This window comes from Melanaphis sacchari, unplaced genomic scaffold (assembly GCF_002803265.2).
Source record: "Melanaphis sacchari strain LSU unplaced genomic scaffold, SCAv2.0 Contig1_pilon_pilon, whole genome shotgun sequence".
Lineage (NCBI taxonomy): Eukaryota > Metazoa > Arthropoda > Insecta > Hemiptera > Aphididae > Melanaphis > Melanaphis sacchari.
In genome coordinates, this window is record NW_020270976.1 from 509577 (window position 1) to 529357 (window position 19781).

The 19781-nt window shown below is 30.3% G+C and overlaps 1 protein-coding gene across 4 annotated transcripts; it reads left to right on the forward strand.

Moving 5' to 3' along the window:
• Positions 1-190: 190 nt before the first annotated feature.
• LOC112593076 (14-3-3 protein zeta) lies at positions 191-11200 on the forward strand. Of its 4 annotated transcripts, none has more exons than XM_025337325.1 (6): positions 191-298; positions 510-656; positions 6548-6881; positions 7734-7857; positions 9889-10052; positions 10817-11200. In XM_025337325.1, exons 3-6 carry the CDS (start codon positions 6582-6584, stop codon positions 10970-10972), a joined length of 744 nt encoding a protein of 247 aa, XP_025193110.1. In that variant the 5' UTR covers positions 191-298; positions 510-656; positions 6548-6581; the 3' UTR covers positions 10973-11200. The 4 variants fall into 4 exon arrangements, with proteins under 4 accessions (XP_025193110.1, XP_025193107.1, XP_025193108.1 ...); XM_025337322.1 differs by lacking the exon at positions 9889-10052 and adding an exon at positions 9677-9840 and having other exon boundaries at positions 192-298; XM_025337323.1 differs by lacking the exons at positions 191-298; positions 510-656; positions 9889-10052 and adding exons at positions 4828-5179; positions 9677-9840.
• The last annotated feature ends 8581 nt before the right edge of the window (positions 11201-19781 follow it).

The window sequence follows — 19781 nt, forward strand, 5'->3', positions numbered from 1 at the left end:
CCACTATTCAGTATTCGTATCATCTTATCTTTATATTTTTATATAATGTCGTGAACCTACAGTGTGGATTTAAGATAATACACATATCTCTGGTACAAATACACTTTAGCGTCATGTTGGCGATCATGCGTAGCGCAGGTTGGTTGCGGTCGAGTGACTCAACACTGCCGCCGAACAAGTGCTGCCCTCGCGCGCGCAACGCCGGTTCTACAAAACCGTATCAAACATGGCTGCCAAGTGAATAGTTTTCCTATAAAAACGCATCACGTTTCCGGTCACGCATACTTAAAAACAGCAGGTTTGATTGATTTTTTTTTCTTTATAATTATTCTATTACTTTTTATATATACACTATCACGCATACACATAAATTGCCGCATTACCGAATCCTGAGTAGCCGTGAATTTGCAATACCTTATAATTAATATCATATAACTATAACATCTAACTAATTCGCACACACGTTTTTCGATTATTTCATGTGGTCGCTGGTTTGGAATCAATAACAGTCATAGCAGCAGAACAGTCTTTCACTTAACGGTATTCGTGAGGTGCAGTGAATTCCGCAAAACACCATTTATTGGAAGACTTGTCTGTGAAATCAGACTACCGCCGCAGTCAATTTGAAACGCCTTTGGCGAACATTTGCCGTACAGGTATGATGAACCACTGTTATGAAATCGATCTTCCTTGCGCGATAACATTAATTTTTTTTTATACGTATGAACGTGAATATATCAAAAATGTGCTGTTTAGTCACCCTCGTGGTACTTTTTATTTAACTAGGTAGTAGCTGCAGTGGGTTCTCTGATCATGATACTAGTTTTAGAATTTTAATGTATTACAACAAACTGTCAATTCTTTACACCCATCTACATACCTCTAAACTTTCTGTCTTGTTTATGATAGTATTTTATGTTGATAACATTTGATCCATCATAAATTAATGTACTCGGTCTTTTACACTAGAAGTTTTCAATATGATTAGTACACTTCTGTTAGTACTTATTTACAAGTTTCTCCATCGTTGAACCAAAATTTACAATTATTATATTTGTTATATTACATAGATAATTCAAATATTAGTATTGAAAATTATTGCTATTTGTGATGTATTTATCTATAATAATTAAAAACTTGCCACGATGTTTGTTTGATTTTATTATACTTATTTTTGTTTCTTTGATATTATGATAATTAAGATAAGTTTTCTTTTAAAATAATGACCAAATTTCAATCATTATTCTCCCAGCATTTTTTACTTCTTAAAATAATTGATATTGGTTCATTCTCAAGAATTATACTGTTATTTTGCTTATTTAATGATGATAAAATTAATCTTTAAACTAGGAACTTTTTAGATTAAGTGCATTAATTTCTAATTTAAATTTGTTATAAATTTGATACCTACTTAAAATATCAGTGTATTTATCATATTTTGATGAAGTTTTATTATACACAATATTATGATAAAGGTATCCTTACATTATTTTCTTTGGTAAACAGTCCTAAGAATTAACATGTTTTTATGTCAACTTTTTATATTTATAATTTAGAGCATTAATTTGTGTTTTATAATTGAATTAGTGCTAATAGGTATGTTTGTTTGGATTTATAGCTTCTATCTTGAGATTTGCGAATGGAGTACCTATATTAAGGCTAATATCAAATATGCTATTAGGATATATATATATATATATATTATTCATAGTTCATAGTGAAGTATCTCCAACTCTTATTAGTTATAATTATCGATTAATATTAAATAGTGTTATTTTTTTAAAATTTTTTTTTTTGTATCCTAGATTGAGCAATGATGTTTTTAATATCATGTGAATCTAATATATAAAATTATCATTTTAAACTTATTAGACATTCTATAAAAGTTTCAGTAAAGGTATCTAATTAAATTAATGACCTATCTACAATGTGATGTAACTTCATTAAATTGTGTAATTTTGTTTTAGTTATTACACATTAACATTATATTTGTGAACATAGTTTATAGTTAAAGATCAATGAACATAAAATAAATTATTTAGTATGTTTTTAGACCGGGAATTGGGCTAGATATGATGTATGAGGTAGTACCAGACACATGTGATATACTATGATAGTATCATTTACTTCCTATTTTTTAAAGTCCTAAACTGTATTTTTGTTATCTATCAAACTAACAAATTATTAAGTATTCCATTTATCTTGGAAAAAAAAAATGTTTTCTATTCGGATAATTAGATAAACCTAGTGTTATTTTTCTATAATTAAATAGTTTAAAATTGATTAACATACATATGACTGTTAACCATTTAAAGTGTTGAATACCAAATTAGATATCAAATTTATGTGTAAACTAAAATTTTAAGTACACTAATTGATACATTTTATGTTAATCTCTTATAATACCATTAATTATATAAAAAAATATGTTTGTAATTTTGTACCTTTGTTTTTGCAAAATATCTGCATTTTACTTTTTATTTAGATGATAAATATTGGATTTATTTTGCTATCGAATGTTTTAGTAGACAAATAACAATGTCTTGTTTAACTGTGATTATGTTATGGCATACACATTTTTATTTTATAAATTTAGTTATTTGTAGAACAATTTAAAAATGTTTATAATGTTTTGTTATATCTAATGCTAATCTATCCATTTTTATGTTTTGAACCAAGTAATTTATAAAAATTCTAAAATTTTAAATAGCTATTAGTAGGTGTATTGGATTAGAATTATTTAAGCATTACTTACCTATTGTTTTTATTTTTAGTGATATCACTTTGAAAATACCAATAGAATTAACAAACAGCTTTCATTGACTCAGAAATTAAAAAAAAAAAATGGTAGAAATATTTATTCAAGTGTTTACTTTATATTCCAAATCGGTTTTTAGTCCTACTACAAATTTAGTAAGGACGTAATACATGCACACTCACCTATTTTGTAATATCTGTTTACTCCTATATCAACTTAATTATATTTAATGATTTTATGATTTAATAAAATAATACGTAATATTGTAATGATATATAATGTAATATCGTTCAGCATTTTATTAAATCGTGATGGTGGTGTTCCCACAATCCCATCCATTATATTATGACCATAAAAATACATTGACCTATTATCTGTTCAAGTAGGTAAATGCGGGTTCGATTCCTAGGAGTATTATCCATATACCGTATTTGTATCACCCGGGGATCAAGGATTTCCTTTATTACAGTTTTTTGTCATTTTAATTTTCTCATCTGTCTCGTGGTTATTTACTGTTTTGATATTATATTATTATTCCATAAATTGTGATAATGTCGTCGTCCTAGACACCTAGAACATTTTATATTAAAAACAGTGTTCGTTTCGATTTCTGTATAATTGTGTGTGACGTTTGAGACGTAGATGGGACGGAAGAATACGGGGGGATTTGGAAATCATGATAGCGATTTGTTGTAATCTAAAGCGCAAAATAATTTTTGAACATGCCCCCTTCGGAAACTTCAACCACGGGGTGCGGTGTGTTCAGTGTTACGCGATGTGAGGATGACGGGCGGCGGACACTTATTTCCGATTCCAATCGCGCACGCTCGGCCAGACGTCGTCGCTGCTACCGTAGTTTACGCTTTGTAATAATAATAATACATAATAATATATATATAGCCGCTGCCGGTCGTCCGGTTTGTCGTGTATGTGCAACGGCGGCGGACGTTAAATCCATGACGAAAACAAAACCGCTGTTGCCATATCTCATTGGTGAGCCATCCGGCGCGCGCGCGTTCGTTCTCCGCTCGCCTTCGCGCCTGTCACGTTCTATCAGTGGTGCAGTTGTGGCGTGCGGACGGCGGCAACAATCCCGGGGGCCGACATCCACGTCCACGCGCACATACACATGAACACGCGCGCGCGCGCACATACCTATCGATCGATCCTTTTGCTCTCTCACATACGCCCAGCAACGCGCATGCGCCTCTGTGTATTTTTACACACACTCGCGCAAACGAACAATTGTATCGTCGAATGTACCTGTGTGTGTACCGTAAATCATATTGGTATAATAATATGTGTTATATTATTATTGCCTCGAAATAATATTATATCATAATAATACCGTCGTATATTATGATATAATAGGTACAACAGAATTGCCGTGCACATCGACATTCCATAATTCCCGTATCGTATTTCACGTCCAGCTATCGACTCCCGTATCCCCCTCTCAACCACCCCATTGCTGAAAAATCACGTTTCGTGTCATCGAAAACGTGCCGTACTACTAGTACCTATAATAAGTCGGTAAACTTTTATGTACAGCTCGACGATAGCGAAAACCGTCGTTGTTCACACCACAGTGACCATAACCGGAATATCGTGGACCGGGGCTATCGAGATGACGCACAATAATGTGCGTGTTGTCTGGGTGAAACATATTTTATTATCGTTTCCCCAATTCAAGCGATCCAGCCGATGCAATCAAAACAATCGAATGCGATGTATTGTACTATAATGGTATTGCCAAACCGTAGCCCGCGTGTGTCGCAATATATTATGTCGAAATTCGAAGTCGTCCCTTGGTATTCGGAGTGTTCACACTCGCACTCTTTTTTTACTTACCAAAATGCATCGCGCCAAAATTATTCAAACTCAAATCAGTGCCCTCGCACGCCGCACAATCGATTGTGGCGCGCGATTGTGCTGCAGCACAACGCACGTAATGTGGTGGGGGTAGGACGCTGCGTCCGCCGCTCGCTCGACCCCCGTTCACCGAACACCGTCATCACACCACTCCACCGTAACCACCCTTCTATCACGCACTCCGTCTTGTGTTTTTCAATCTCTCGTCCGGCTGTGGAACACGCGCCCGCGCGCTGCGCGTACATGCTACTCACAAACACACACGAGCGCACGTACGAACACGCTCGCACGTACATACACATTATACGCAGTTGCTCTGTACTAATATTTTTTTAACACACGCGTATTGTGTTATATATGCATACATATATAAAAATAAAGAAAATTTTACCGAGAACCAATTTTTTTTTTCTCTCGACTCGCGTACCGCCCTCTTCCGTCGTCGCGTACCGGCAGTGTTAACAGTGACCGCGTACAACAGTCGTCGTCCGTCTCCTTAGCCGCAGCGCAATAATTCTATCACGTTGGCCGTGTTCACGTCCATTATAGGTGAGTTGTATACAGTACACGACGACGGTGTCCCACCGTGGTCGTCGGCGCACCGACCGGCTGACCAGCCGGTGTGCTATCTATAATCTATTTTTATCGCCCGCGCATTCCCCGGCCGGCTGGGACCAGGCGATGGAGACCAATCGTCTGTCCAAGACGACGCGTAGTTAATCCGAACATTTCGAAAAAAAAAAAATATCTTTTTTCGTCTTTTTTTTTATCACTTTCAAAAGTCCGCCTGGCCGTCGCCGCATGGTTTTTACTCAACACACCTACACTGGGTTGGCGGTAGTTGTGGCGTTGTTGCGCGGGCGGGCAGGCGGGGGCACTATGCGGCAAACGCATTCCACGACTGTGTGTCACTCGTGCGCTCGTACGTACTTCGCCGCCGCCGCCGCTTACATTTTTTGATCGGTAGGTAACCAGGTGGAACCCATGTCTCGCGCGGGTAAATCGTTTCAGCAAACAATGACGGTCTGCACCGCAAGTGGTGGCGGTGCGCCTCGTTAGGCGGCGCCGTTACGTCGTCGAGGTCTGAATAATTGATCAGACCCTAATTCGGCCCCGGCCATCATTTCCGCGCGGTGCTGTGTGAGAAACGGTTTCGATTTTTCTCCGATCCTGTGGATTTCCATATTTAGAGTTTAGTTATTTTACAGCAGCCGGCGGACACTGGTCCGTCTAATTATGACGGTTTAAAACATAAAATACGTCGATTATAAATATCCGGTTACCGCCCTGATTTGCTACAACGCATTCTTGTTAATCTATATATAAAACCGAACCCGAATGGAATATTATGTCTAAACGATAGTATCGTGGTTTTACGCGAATTTACTATGAGTTGTTTTCTTCTAATTAACATTACATAAAGTAGTAAATTATCCAATTTTTTCTCTTTGTTGTAAGACCGAAAATCCGCTTTATCAGAACAGTTTATTATAAACTTTGAACAAAGCTTGTAAGATTTGTTTATTGTAATAAGTTTAAACTTGTACCCAATACCTATTAATGATGATAATTATATTAATAATAATAATTTAATGATTTTACCTCTATGTCAATTTCATTATCTGAATTTATTAACTTGTGAAAATCAAACATTGTTTGAGGACTCACTGATTAATCGAATATTATCAATATCATCATATCAGGATAAATATGTACTTATGGCTTGTAATTACTCTATTTGTGTTACTAAAAAAATATGAAAATAATGTTCAGGCTTTTTCTCTAATTACCATTACTTGGTATATTGCATTTTACTTCATCAAACAATTATAATATTATGAATTGATTTATTAAGTTATTTTCATTTACTGGTAAATCTAGTATTTACACATTTTAATAATTGTTTTATCTGTTTAGGTTAAATTAGTCTGTTGGTCAAGTTAAATATCAAATGTCTGGAGATAAAGAAGACTCGGTTCAGAGAGCCAAGCTGGCCGAGCAGGCGGAACGGTACGACGATATGGCTAGCTCAATGAAATCTGTTACCGAAACCGGTGTGGAACTATCTAATGAAGAGCGCAATCTGCTTTCGGTAGCCTACAAAAATGTAGTAGGTGCTCGGCGGTCATCATGGCGAGTAATTTCTTCAATTGAGCAAAAAACAGAAGGTTCTGAGAAGAAACAACAAATGGCAAGAGAATATCGGGAGAAGGTTGAAAAGGAACTTAGGGACATCTGCTACGACGTATTGGTATGTATAGTATTTATTATAATATAATTACTGTGTCTTATTATGTATGTTATAGAAACAAATTTAATAAGAAGTCGTTATCAATTGATTTTTATGAACTTAAAAATTATTCATTTAATTGATTAAATGTGTTGATTTGTGGTCTGTTTTATACAGATACTATGTTAGAAATTAGACATATTTTATTTCTAATACTGCTCTTTATTATTCCAATATGTATTCTGAAAGTAGAATTTGTCATAAACTTTACTTTACTAAATAGGGAAATTTTTATATTCTATCTCTGAGTCATACAAACCTATTGTTTTGTATGGCTTAAATATAACATTCACAATTTTAATTGACTTAACAAAATGTTAATTTTTGAAATATAAAGTCCATAAGTAAAACAAATAAATGATAAAGTAATATATTGACAAGTTATGGATGTATGCTAATTGATAAGCATAGGTCTTCTTTTCACTTAGTATGTCTAGGAAATTTTGTTATCACAGTGTGTATTATGGCTCTGTATAGTTCTTTCATTCCTAGTTTTGTACAGTATTGATATGTAATCAATGAGGTTTGTCTAAATTCTAAGGTGTGATAATTATTTGTTGAAAACTTTAACTATACCAGAGTGAAATGAAAAAATGTAAATTTTTATCATTAATTATTAATTGATAGATGCATTGAAAAATTAAAATGGAATACTTCAATTCTTTTTTCGAGTTTGATAGATATAAAAAAAATAAAAATAAATCCATTTAATAGTTTTTAAATTTCTATATATTTAGTGTTTGATATTAATGTATTATACTTAAATGTATTTAAAGTAATAATCATTATTAATTTTTAATATTTACTTTGCAGAACCTTTTGGACAAATACCTAATCCCCAAAGCGAGTAATGCTGAAAGCAAAGTCTTCTACCTTAAAATGAAGGGTGATTATTACAGGTACCTGGCAGAAGTAGCTACTGGTGAAACTAGAAATGGTAAGTTAATTTTTCTATGTAACAGTTATTTACAATTTGAACTGTTAATTTTAAATTTTATTTTATTTCAAAACTTTGAATTTCAATAATTTCTTAGAATCAAAAATTATATTTGTTTTAGACTGTTGGTAATTAATTATTATATTTTTTTTTAATATTGTGAAATGAGTTTTTTATTTAAAATATTTTAATATGTTTTAACTTTGTTTTATTTTTATGTTCTTAATGCCATTTTAAAACTAGCATTTTTAAGTTTGGTTTACTCATTAGTAGTTTAAATAACTAATTAGTGTTTACAAATTTAGTATTATAATGATATTTGTTAGATAAAAGTAAATAAGTAATTTACCATTTGTCATTATCACATATTGCTTATATAAATTTACTCTTATTCATGATGTCATAAATTAAGAATGTTAAAAATAAACAATATTCTATTCCTAATTTTACTGACCCATAGTAATATAATTATTAATTACTAATTCATAATTTATTTTTAAATATCCTCTTATTTATTAAAACTAACAGAAAATAATAAATTTATTTTAACCAGTGTTGTATTGTGGAGATAGGTTCTAAAATATTTTATGTGCAATTTACTGTATATTAATATATTTTTTTAATTGATTCGTAATATTTTTATCTATATTTGTTGCTTTTATAGTATTTTAAAAATCTCTTACAATCTGGTTGTAAAATCACATGATGTTTTTAATATAACTTTCGTTCTTCTGAGTTTGTATGAGGAACATTTTTTTATAGCTGATGATATAAATCAACAAATTATTAAATTTAACACGCTAAATAAATTTTGAATTAAATCAATTTTGAAGTCATTACCTTATAAGTACCTATATTTTTAATTAATTCAATTTAAACCTAATACTTTAATATTTTATTTCCAGTTACTTTATCTATTATTACACCATGAATCATTATATTTGATCAAATGATGTTTTTTAATATAACTTTCGTTCTACTGACTTAATGTGAAGAACATTTTTTTGATAACTGATGATAATTATTATGTATTAACTAATTAGATTATTAAAATATTTTGAAACTATTAACTTTTTATATTAAGTTGCCAATTAGTATAATTCATTACATTTCTAAATGATGTTTGATTAATATAACTTTCGTTCTTCTGATCTTGAATGAAGAATATTTATTTATACCTGATAATAAATGTTACATTTGAACTATAAAATAATTTAAGTGATATTTTTCAAGTATTAAAATTCAAGTTGAATTAGTTATTATTATCATGTATAATATTTCATCAAATGATGTTTATTAATATAACTTTCGTTCTTCTGAAGTTATATGAGGAAAATGCTATTCTAAAACTGATGATAAATATATTATATTGTTTACATAAATGTCTGTTTAGGTTTAATTTTTTAATTTCATAGTTACTTTTGTCCTTGCCATCTGGAGTATTTCTGCATAGTTTAAATTTTTTTATTAAAATAATTTTATAATTTAATTATAACTTTTATTTTTATTGACTGACTTTAATATTTTAATTTTTAATATCAAAAAAAATATGTTAAGATAATAAACTTTTGTTCTTCTGAAGTTGTTAGGAAAATATATTTAATTTATTGATTTAAAGTATGCTGTAATTAAAAAAATAGGTAGAGAGTCTTAACTATAAAATCAGTAATTAATATTTATTTAATTGATTAATGTATTTAGGATTTAACATTATTTTAGTATAAGACTGCTTTTTGTATTGTGTTAACATTTAATTGTCTGATTACTTGGTGTTTTTTATTTAGTCATTTAAAACTTTTTTTTTGTGTGATAAACATAGCTGTGGTTGATGATTCTCAACTAGCATACCAGGATGCATTCGAGATCAGTAAAGCAAAAATGCAACCAACACATCCAATCCGATTGGGTCTGGCATTAAATTTCTCCGTGTTTTTCTACGAGATACTAAACTCACCAGATAAAGCTTGCCAACTGGCGAAACAGGTATTTATTTCACAAATTTTAATACTTTTTTTTATTATTGGTATTTAGGGGTGGTGGATGATTCTCAAAAAGCATATCAGGAGGCGTTTGATATTGCTAAGTCAAAAATGCAACCTACTCATCCCATTAGACTTGGACTGGCATTGAACTTTTCAGTTTTCTATTATGAAATCATTAACTCCCCTGCTCGTGCTTGCCATTTGGCTAAACAGGTACCCCTACTTTCCCCAACAAATCCAGAAATTTTTGTTTGACTATTTTCAGTGGTGGACTGTAATAACAAATGAACTTACTTTAATAATTGCTTATCAAATAGCAATTCAAAATTGTAGAAAATATAATGTTATTTATAAAATATTTAATTTAATTTTAAACCAAAAATAATTCTTTGTTTTTAAAAATCTCAATTTCCGTAATCTGCCACTGTTTTAACAAGTGATTTTCTAGCTTCTCTAATATCTAACCCAATATTTTTGGACTATTGATAATAGTTATAATTTATAGATTGATTATTTTTAATGAACTGCACAAATAATTACCGCTGGCTTTTTGCTTTAATAGGTTAAAATATTTATAAGTAGTTCCATAAGTTCTTGGTTATATAACATTAAATCTGTCAACATTTCTAATTGTTTAAACACATGTAATTTTATACTTAAAAAATGAAATACTGTGAATGTTTTAAATTGGCCGTGCGTGTATGAGTTAAATCATTTGCATGTATTTTTAAAGGTTAATATTTCCTTGAGTTAAAGAAATTTTTGTATAACCTTAAGAAGGGATATTGACTGATTTATATCTAATGAATCACCCCTAGTTATGTATAATACTAATTAGTATCTATTAATAGTTGTATTCTAAATGTATTTTTATTAGGAATTGGAAATCACAAAATTTAACCTAATGCTTTTTACTATTTTTTAAATAATACACATATTTATTAGAATTCCAATTTCTTATACATTCATTTTTATAGGCTTTTGATGATGCGATTGCTGAGCTGGATACATTAAACGAAGACAGCTACAAGGACTCAACGCTCATCATGCAATTGTTACGTGACAACTTGACTTTATGGACGTCTGATACGCAAGACAACGATGAGCCCCAGGAAGCCACTGGAGACAACTAACTCTTTTACTAAAATATTTAATATAAACAAATTTAAAAAAAAAAAAACTATAATAATTTTTAATAAAGCAAAACAAACATTTACACACTTCCGCGAGAAACTGCGTCCCCTTCATCTTCCACCTGCCCCATAATTGCGCTCTCACGACACGCTCTTTGTTTTTTCGTTAATCTTTTTTTTTTTTTTTTTTGTATACCTGTTCTTTAAAAACAAATAAGTCTTTAATAAGAATAAATAAACACATTTTTTTTCTTTATTAGTCTATTAATTATTATTGAATGTTTATAACTATTATTATATAGAGTTATTACAATAAAAATAATTATATATATAAATACATTTTGGAAGTATGTTATAGTTACATTAGATCATTTAACATGTCGATTGCTGGCAATCATGGAAACTTATGTAGATATTAATGTATCTTAGATCTTAAACCAGCCAAGTTACAATTATCAAACTACAACAATTAGAGACCAAAATTATTGCCAGCATTCTTCATGTTGACCGTCCGTTTATGATGTTTAAATGATTTATATATTTTGTTTCGAAACCGGTTTTTTCGGTGTATAACTTCAATATCTGTAAAAATGTTTACTCTCATAATTCGTTCGTAATTGTTTATGTATATGTGTATTTATATATTTATATATATTTATATTAGTTTAATATATATATATATATGTATATAAATATATTTTATATTTATTATATAAACCCAAAAAATTTGTTGTAATAATAACATTTGTGCTGAGTTTCTAATTGCTGTGATTTTTCTATCTTTACAAGTCATGAATATAGTGGTTTCTTACTGGTTTTAGCCTGTAGTCGTCTCATCTTTGCCGGTTTCGACTCCTGTTCCCTCGCTCACATCGTTATCTTCTTTTTTTTACCTTTTTTTAAATATATATTTATATATATATACAAATTGTTATTGTACTTAAAATGGAATAATTTATCTTTTGAATGAAAATATGTCATAATTCAACAAACAACAACACAACTACCATTATGTGATGGTTTAAAATTTCCTCGCTTTTCTTAATGCCTGGTCTCGTCTTAACTTCTTTTTCAAAGTGTAGCCTGACAATTCACTAAACATTGAAAATTTATTATAATATTTAAGTGTTCCATTTTGAAAATTTTTATACAATGTATGTGGTATAAACATAATTTATTAAAACATGATACAATTTTTCGTTTTTAAATTTAAGCAGCTATTGTAATTGTATAAGATGCACATTTATTATTTTGCAATTTGTTTGATTTAAATATATATATATATATATATACATACATATATATATATATTATGGTCGTAGATAGATTTTAACTATTTGATATAGTTTATGTGTGTTGCCTTTCCTATATTATGTTCATTTTATTCAAAAATACCTACTTATCTTTTAGGTAGATAGTAATATTATTATTTGTGTTTGTTACATATTACAAGGATGGAAGTAGTTAAAATTTCTTAAATAAGTTATAGAGTGACTTATTTAAGTATGATTTCTAACAAATTAATGTTATTAAAATATATTTTTCTTTGATTCTAAGTATAAATTAATTGATTCTGACTTTTGTAAAAATATTAATTATTTGTGTCTCAGATTATTTTATAGAATACAATTTTTTTTTTAATTAAATGAAAATAAACATTTATGAATATGTACTAATAAACTACAATAAATTTTTTATATTCAACAAATTTGTATAGTAAATGACATAAAATACTTGAGATTTTCAAAAAATTAACTTTCAGCCTGTTATATTACTACTGTAAAGTCGATGTAAATTAATAGAAACAAATCAAAGAAAAATAGTGCTGTGAAAAACTTAATTTTACTTTTCATTGTTTTGATTTAAATTACATTGGTCAAACTATAGCTTAACATCTTCAGGAATCTTTTGAAATTACTAATTTACTGTTTTCCTACCTACAATTTTAATTGAAACCTTTATCATTCATATGGTTAAGAATACAAATTGGTGGATTGGAGTGTTAAACAAAATAACATTTTAAAACATTTAAATAAGCCTGTTATATGTTTTGATGACTAGCCAATTTTACATCTTGCTGTGTAGGCTATGGTAATTATCTGTATTATTTTAAACGCGTTGAGGTTATTCATAGCAAGTAGATGTTAACTATATAAAAACATTTGCAATCGAACGCGTTCAGGGGAAGATGCCAAAAAAAAAAATGTATAATATTTGGTGAGTAAAAGTATCCTTAATTCCTTGGTATAAATATGCAATTTGATCCACTAATGCAATTTAATTTCTTCTGACTATACGCTAGTAAATAAAATTAGAAGGTGTATAAATGAAGGCATTCCTGTAATGTAGATATGTGATGAGTGGGTCGTTGTGATGAATGTGTCAAATTTAAATTCAATGAAATATATATATATAACAATTTCGATCCATGACGGTCTATCGACTATCAGCCTACATCATTAACAATATTTCATGTTTCAGTTGATATTTTTGTTAAATAAAGTAATCGTTTACTAACAATAGTCAATAATAGTACTATTTTATTCTGTTCGTAATACAGTAGGCAAGTTGAATTATTTTTTCTAAAATCATTAATAATTGAAAATATTGTATATAGTATGTACATAATTATTATATTCAAAACAAATGGGTTTGTCCCATAATGTAAACTAAATAAAATGTAACAATACCTATACACAAAATTGTGTACAATTCTGTGAATGTTTTTGAATAAGATACACAATGATGAATACAACTAAGTATTCATAATTTAAATTTAAAATATTTAAAAAAATATTGTACTCACACATATAACAAGTAGAAGGATTTAAAAGTTTTTGAGTTAAAGTAAAGTGCCGATCTATTTAAATATAATTTGGAAAGATTTGTTAATTAACAAGCGCTTCGTGTGCAGCAGATAACTATTCTTTAATTCGCTTTTTTTTTTCATTATCTATCAAGTAATAGTAAGTACTTTGTAGTTCCCTGACTCCCTATATTCACTACTCGCCTTAAGTATAAACTTTAAATATTAGGTAATGATTATAGTTAAATAAATTAACGTACTTAAAATAACCGCTCTGCTGTCCGCAAGTATAAATTGTCATTGAAATGTATGAGTAAATATATTTTCAAATTTTTAATATATTCTGATGCTTTTATCATAGATACATTTTCAATAAAAAAAACCTTGAAAACGTAGTTACTTAATACAATGTTTCTCAAAAGTAATTAGTTCAAACTGTAAACAAAAAAATCAATTTTTTTTTATGAACATTTCAAGTTTATGTTTTGATAAAAGTATATACTTAAACATAGAAAAAGATTTTTAATTATTTTGTCATTGTTTAAAAATATTATTGGCGTATTATACTTGAACATTTTAACATATATTATATTTTATACACACATTGGGCTCACTATTGTTGATCTGTCTGCACAGCAGACAATAACCTGTTCCACTAGCCATTGATCCATTCTTCTGCTCGGGTAATCAATACGGATAGAATGACACTGTTAATTAATTCTACTTAACCATTTTCTGAAAGCCTTTCCGCTGATTTTAGCATGTATAACATTTTGTGAAACTTACAGAAATCCTCGAACTACCAAGATGTGAAGCAAGTGCCCCGATTATTGATTAGTTTCTCTGGTAACCCAAAACGATTCACAAATTCGTCCGCTACAAAAATCACTTCTAACGTATCTGTCGTACATACTGGTGTTGCTTTGTAGAGACGAACACTCACGTTTTATCATATTGTACACTAGTACAAGAATGCACTTATTTCTCCTTATACCTACTAGTTATGAATTTTCCCTACGGCCTACATTACCCACACATAGTCCGCGTGAATCGGTCTAGATGGCTTACGACCCAGAGGTATGACATATAAATATAACAATCTTGGTTGTCGTCTCCTGATCTCCATTGACTTCGGGCACTCGGACACCGATTTAGTTTTTTAAAACGCACTAATTCAAACGATTTATTCTCCTCAACAGTCGAGTGTTTACGGTGAGTATATATATCATATAAGTATCATATTGTAAGGCGTTTGCTTTATTATCGTTTCGATTACTCGCCGTCAAACTAGAGATGGGCAAGCATGTATACAGAATAAACGTTTATGCGGCATTCGTGTAGTACGGACGGCGCTCAGTGATATAGCAAGAACCACTCACAATATATTACTACAATTCCAGTTAAGATACTGAATTTTTACCATATGAAGAATCGCTTTGGCTGTTTTTACGTATCTTTTTTTATCATTAATTTTTATTAATATTATATGTAAGAAAAAAGTTATATTCTGTTTTGAAATCCGTAATAATGTGACCCAACAGTATAATTTACGAGAAGTGTTTAAGTGTCTACATTTATATGTTTACAGGATATGTTGTAATAAAATTAACAAAAGGAAGTATTGGATATGGTCAATAGTTGTAAATAGATAAAAATGCAAAGTTATATCTAATATACTTCTAACTAAATGAACGTATTGTACAAGAAATTTGCGTACCGACAAAAAAGGAATCCCTAAAGAAATAAATTCAAAAATATTAAAGATAAGAGAAAGTTTTGGACGAGAAGTTTCAACTATAACCTCTGTACCTATATTAGAACAAGTTACTTACAGAATAGATAACCTTAAAATGAATTAAAAGTTTTATGCAAAATAACTAATAAGTATGTATCTGAAATTGATAACAAGACCATTAATTATCATACTATTCATGTGGAAGAAGACAGCAAGGAGGTATAAAAAGATTGGAATTCATTTTTGCTAAATTTCTACTATAATAAAAATCAAACTAACATTAATGTTCCTTCCGTGCTTAAAAAATTCGTAATTTCTTCAAAAATATTAAAAAACAATAAAATAAATATATGCCATTATAACAACTTAAGTAATAAAAGAAAATTTAGAAATTATGACTTTACTGTTAAATATACCAATAAATCTTTCGGTCAGTCTTTTGTAGAATACTTGGGATCAATAATTTTAAATTTTATGATATTTAAATTTAAAAAAGAATATAATAATAGGTGTTGGGTGATACTATAATATATTATGAGTATAAAATATGTAGTATATAAATATTTATTCCTAGGTTGGAGAAGAAAGCTATGTTAATGTAAAGTCTGTCTGGTTTTTATTTGTCTATTTATCTTTGAATGTAATGTTATATTAAGTTTATATTATATTATGTTTATACAGTTATAAAATTTTTATATTCATATCATTTAAATAGTTATATTATCTCATTATTTTATTATTTTTTAATATTATTTAACTATAAAAACTTCCAGTTTCCAACACGAGTTGTCAAACTTAAAGGAGGGAGGTTAATTGAAATCGACATTTTAATTTATAAAATATTTATTTTGTTTTGAAAAATAAAAATACAAGAAAAAATGTAAGGTGTGCCATTTAAACGGTATTAGAAAATTCACAATATTTCATTGTTGCGAATGTTAAGGAAAAACTGGTTTATGTATTGAAAATTGATTTAAAAATCATTATTCACAATCTAGTCTGTTTTTTTAAATATTTTAAGTTTCATTATGATTTTATGTATTAAGTCGTATTAGTTTTTACTATATAAAATAAATATAATATCAAAGTAAAAAAACATATTTTATTTCAATTTAAAATATTTTAATTACTGGTAAAATATCTTTTGCAAACATGGACCGTGGGAATAGAGTAAATTTTGAACTAATATTTAAATGTTTAACTTAAAACTGTATACAATATAATATTAATAGCTACCTACATAAATACATAATAATCACGGGGTGCACAATTTCGATAAAAAAAAAAAAAAACTGGTAGTTCTAAAGTCCCCAATATTTTTAGTTAGTCTTGTAATTGTGGATTATATAATGGGCATCTACACAAATACACAATCCTTCATCTTTTCCACGTCATATTCTATAATGACATGTTTAATAATGGCTTTATACAATAGGTATTTACACGATAAGAACTAATTAACCATTAATAGTATAAATTATATGAGAGTGCTATTACGAAATTGTGGAAATAAGCACACTAAAGACCCTCTACTAGAATCGCATCTACAATAATAGTATATATTCGTTTTTATTTATGTACCTATCTATAGTTTATAGTCTAAATAGTTCATAAATGATTTACTCATATTTACATTAACCTACTGACTTAAATAATCTATTAATACACATTGAAATGTAAACAACGTTGTCACGTTATTTTAAAACTACAAATTAAAAGTTTTAGAAAAACTTAATGTGTTAACACATATTAATTATACACACAAGACATGGATAATAAATATTAATGAATATGACTTTATATGTGTATATAAATAGAGAATATACCAATATGTGTGATGATGTTCTGTTCAATTATCTAATTATTATAATTACATTTATTGAAAAATTGTATATTTGTGTAAATCAATTATATAAATATATAATATATATAATAAATACTCATTTATGTATTTTAATAAGTCTAAGAGATTTTTGAATGTATTGGTATAGTGTGGACTGTGGAGTAAAATGTTCAATGTTCTGTCAATAGACAATTTCTGTTAAGTTCCAAAATAGTTTATAAACTCACTACACGTTTACAAAGACCAATAGACCTTATCATAACCGAGAAGTTTATTTGTAGAAAGGTACTTAAAATGATGGTATTATATATACGACATAATATCACACAGTCATAAAATTGTCAAGAACGTAGGGCCATCTGGAAATATTCGGATATCCATATGAGCCACTTCGCCCAATCAAGTAAACTTAACCATTTCTATTTAAGGTTAGATACATAATATACCTACTGCAGTGACTAAATAGTTTTTTTCCGTGTGCGTGTAGACTGCAGACTGTGTGCATCGACTAGTTTTGAATTAAAAATACATTTCATTAATTCTAGAGTAGGAACTTTAATTCACTGTTATTATTTTTTTTCGTTAGAATTATTGTCCTTGGAAAGATAATGTATATTTGAAATCATATTTCATCACTAAGTCTTTTTTCTACCAAGTGGAAACATTTCTCGTTATATTTTTAAAGGGAGCTCAATCATGATTATATTATACAAAATGAGAGGGGGGGAACTGCCATTTAGTTGTACAGTATTATCCCAAGTTACTACCCTTCGCTTGCGCGCACACTTGTGAAATAACGAAACGTTTTGTAGAAATCGTCTAGTGATTTTGTTCTGTGTTTTTTTTTTAACACGCGTTTCCATACAATTGTGTACACAATTCTCCGTCAACATTATTATTTGTTGTTGTTATATTAGAGACCGACCTCTGTGCCGGTGGCGGTGACGGGGAAACGCTAAAGAATACGTCGAAGAAAGGAAAAAATTAATAAATAAATACCTCCTACTTCCGGCCGTATTCTCGAGCCCTCCGTAACGCACGGTGGTGTTTATATATTATACGTATGCTATACCGGATGCTGGTCGTTGGCATTTTATCGTGACGTTCCTGTGGCCCATTCAACCGGTCTAAAAATACTATGCGTATATACGTGTATAGGTATATAACGAGTACAATAAACCTTTTTTTTTCTCTCAACTGCGCCGCAACCACCCACCACCACTAACACAAGCCGCCACCACTACCGCTGTCATCCGTGCGTGCGTGCACGGTCTATTTGACGTGCGAAGGGTCTCCGGACCCCGACCCTCAACCGTATTCTCCTCTGCGTTGCAGCTCCGTCCGTCTCTCTTTCTTATTACTGCGCAGACCGCACACACGTGAACCTCACACACACACACACACACACACACACACACACACATACACACATCACATTGGACCGTCGTAATATAATAGGTTAAGTATGACGACGACGACAATGAGGAGGTAAAAGAAGACTGAGAAGAGGACCTTCTCGCGCTGCAGTAATAACTATTTCGACTGTATTTTTATATATACATCTTTCGCACCGCGCTGGCTTGCACGACAATACCCAACACACACACACACACACATATCCATATATTATTATTATTATTATTATTATACTAAATCACCCCGCTGCAGTGTTATCGTGCCGACAATTTACACTTTTTCCATTATACATTTGTCCTCGGACGACTCACGCATTCCACCGTGTGTTTACCTTCTTTCTCACCTCCCGTCCCTCCCGCCCGCCACCCCAAACCCTTACCGATTTATGTGCACATAAAGCCACGTAATCCCTGCTACGGCGTGTGCATTTGTACAGGACCGACGGCGATGACGACGCATTATGGTCCCATTCACAAAAATCTGTACGTCGACCACGTCCACCGCCGCCACGGGGGCTGCAAATAGTTGGGCGAAAGAAAATACCATATTATATAGGTTTACACACACATATTATTATATATTATATACTATATGCGTATACATACATATTTATCGTTTCACCCGTACTACACTGATTTATATATCTTAAATGCATTTTCGTATTATATAATAATAATATATTCTCAGGCACGAAATTGTATTATGTATGATATAATGTAGGCATTGTGCGTGTGTACGGAATCGTTAAACGTGATCTCCGCACGTTCGACATACCTTGTTGTCCGCGGTCATTTCAACTCGAATAATCGAATATAACATAAATATATATATATATACGTATATTTTTATTGTACCACGTAAATTACACACAAATGGTAAAATACCTGTGCCTGCATAGGTGCCTACCCGAAATATAATTATTGTGTCGTTTATCTCACAAGACGGGCCCATCCGGTACAGACGTGCCGGTTCGGCGGTAAGCCGTCTTATTAACGTCGCCATCGTCGTC

Excerpts from the sequence above, each read along its gene's own strand:
- LOC112593076 (XM_025337325.1), top strand. The coding sequence starts at position 6,582 with ATGTCTGGAGATAAAGAAGACTCGGTTCAGAGAGCCAAGCTGGCCGAG. Across the intron at positions 7,858-9,888 it reads TACTGGTGAAACTAGAAATG|GGGTGGTGGATGATTCTCAA; the intron begins GTAAGTTAATTT and ends ATTGGTATTTAG. Across the intron at positions 10,053-10,816 it reads CTTGCCATTTGGCTAAACAG|GCTTTTGATGATGCGATTGC; the intron begins GTACCCCTACTT and ends TCATTTTTATAG.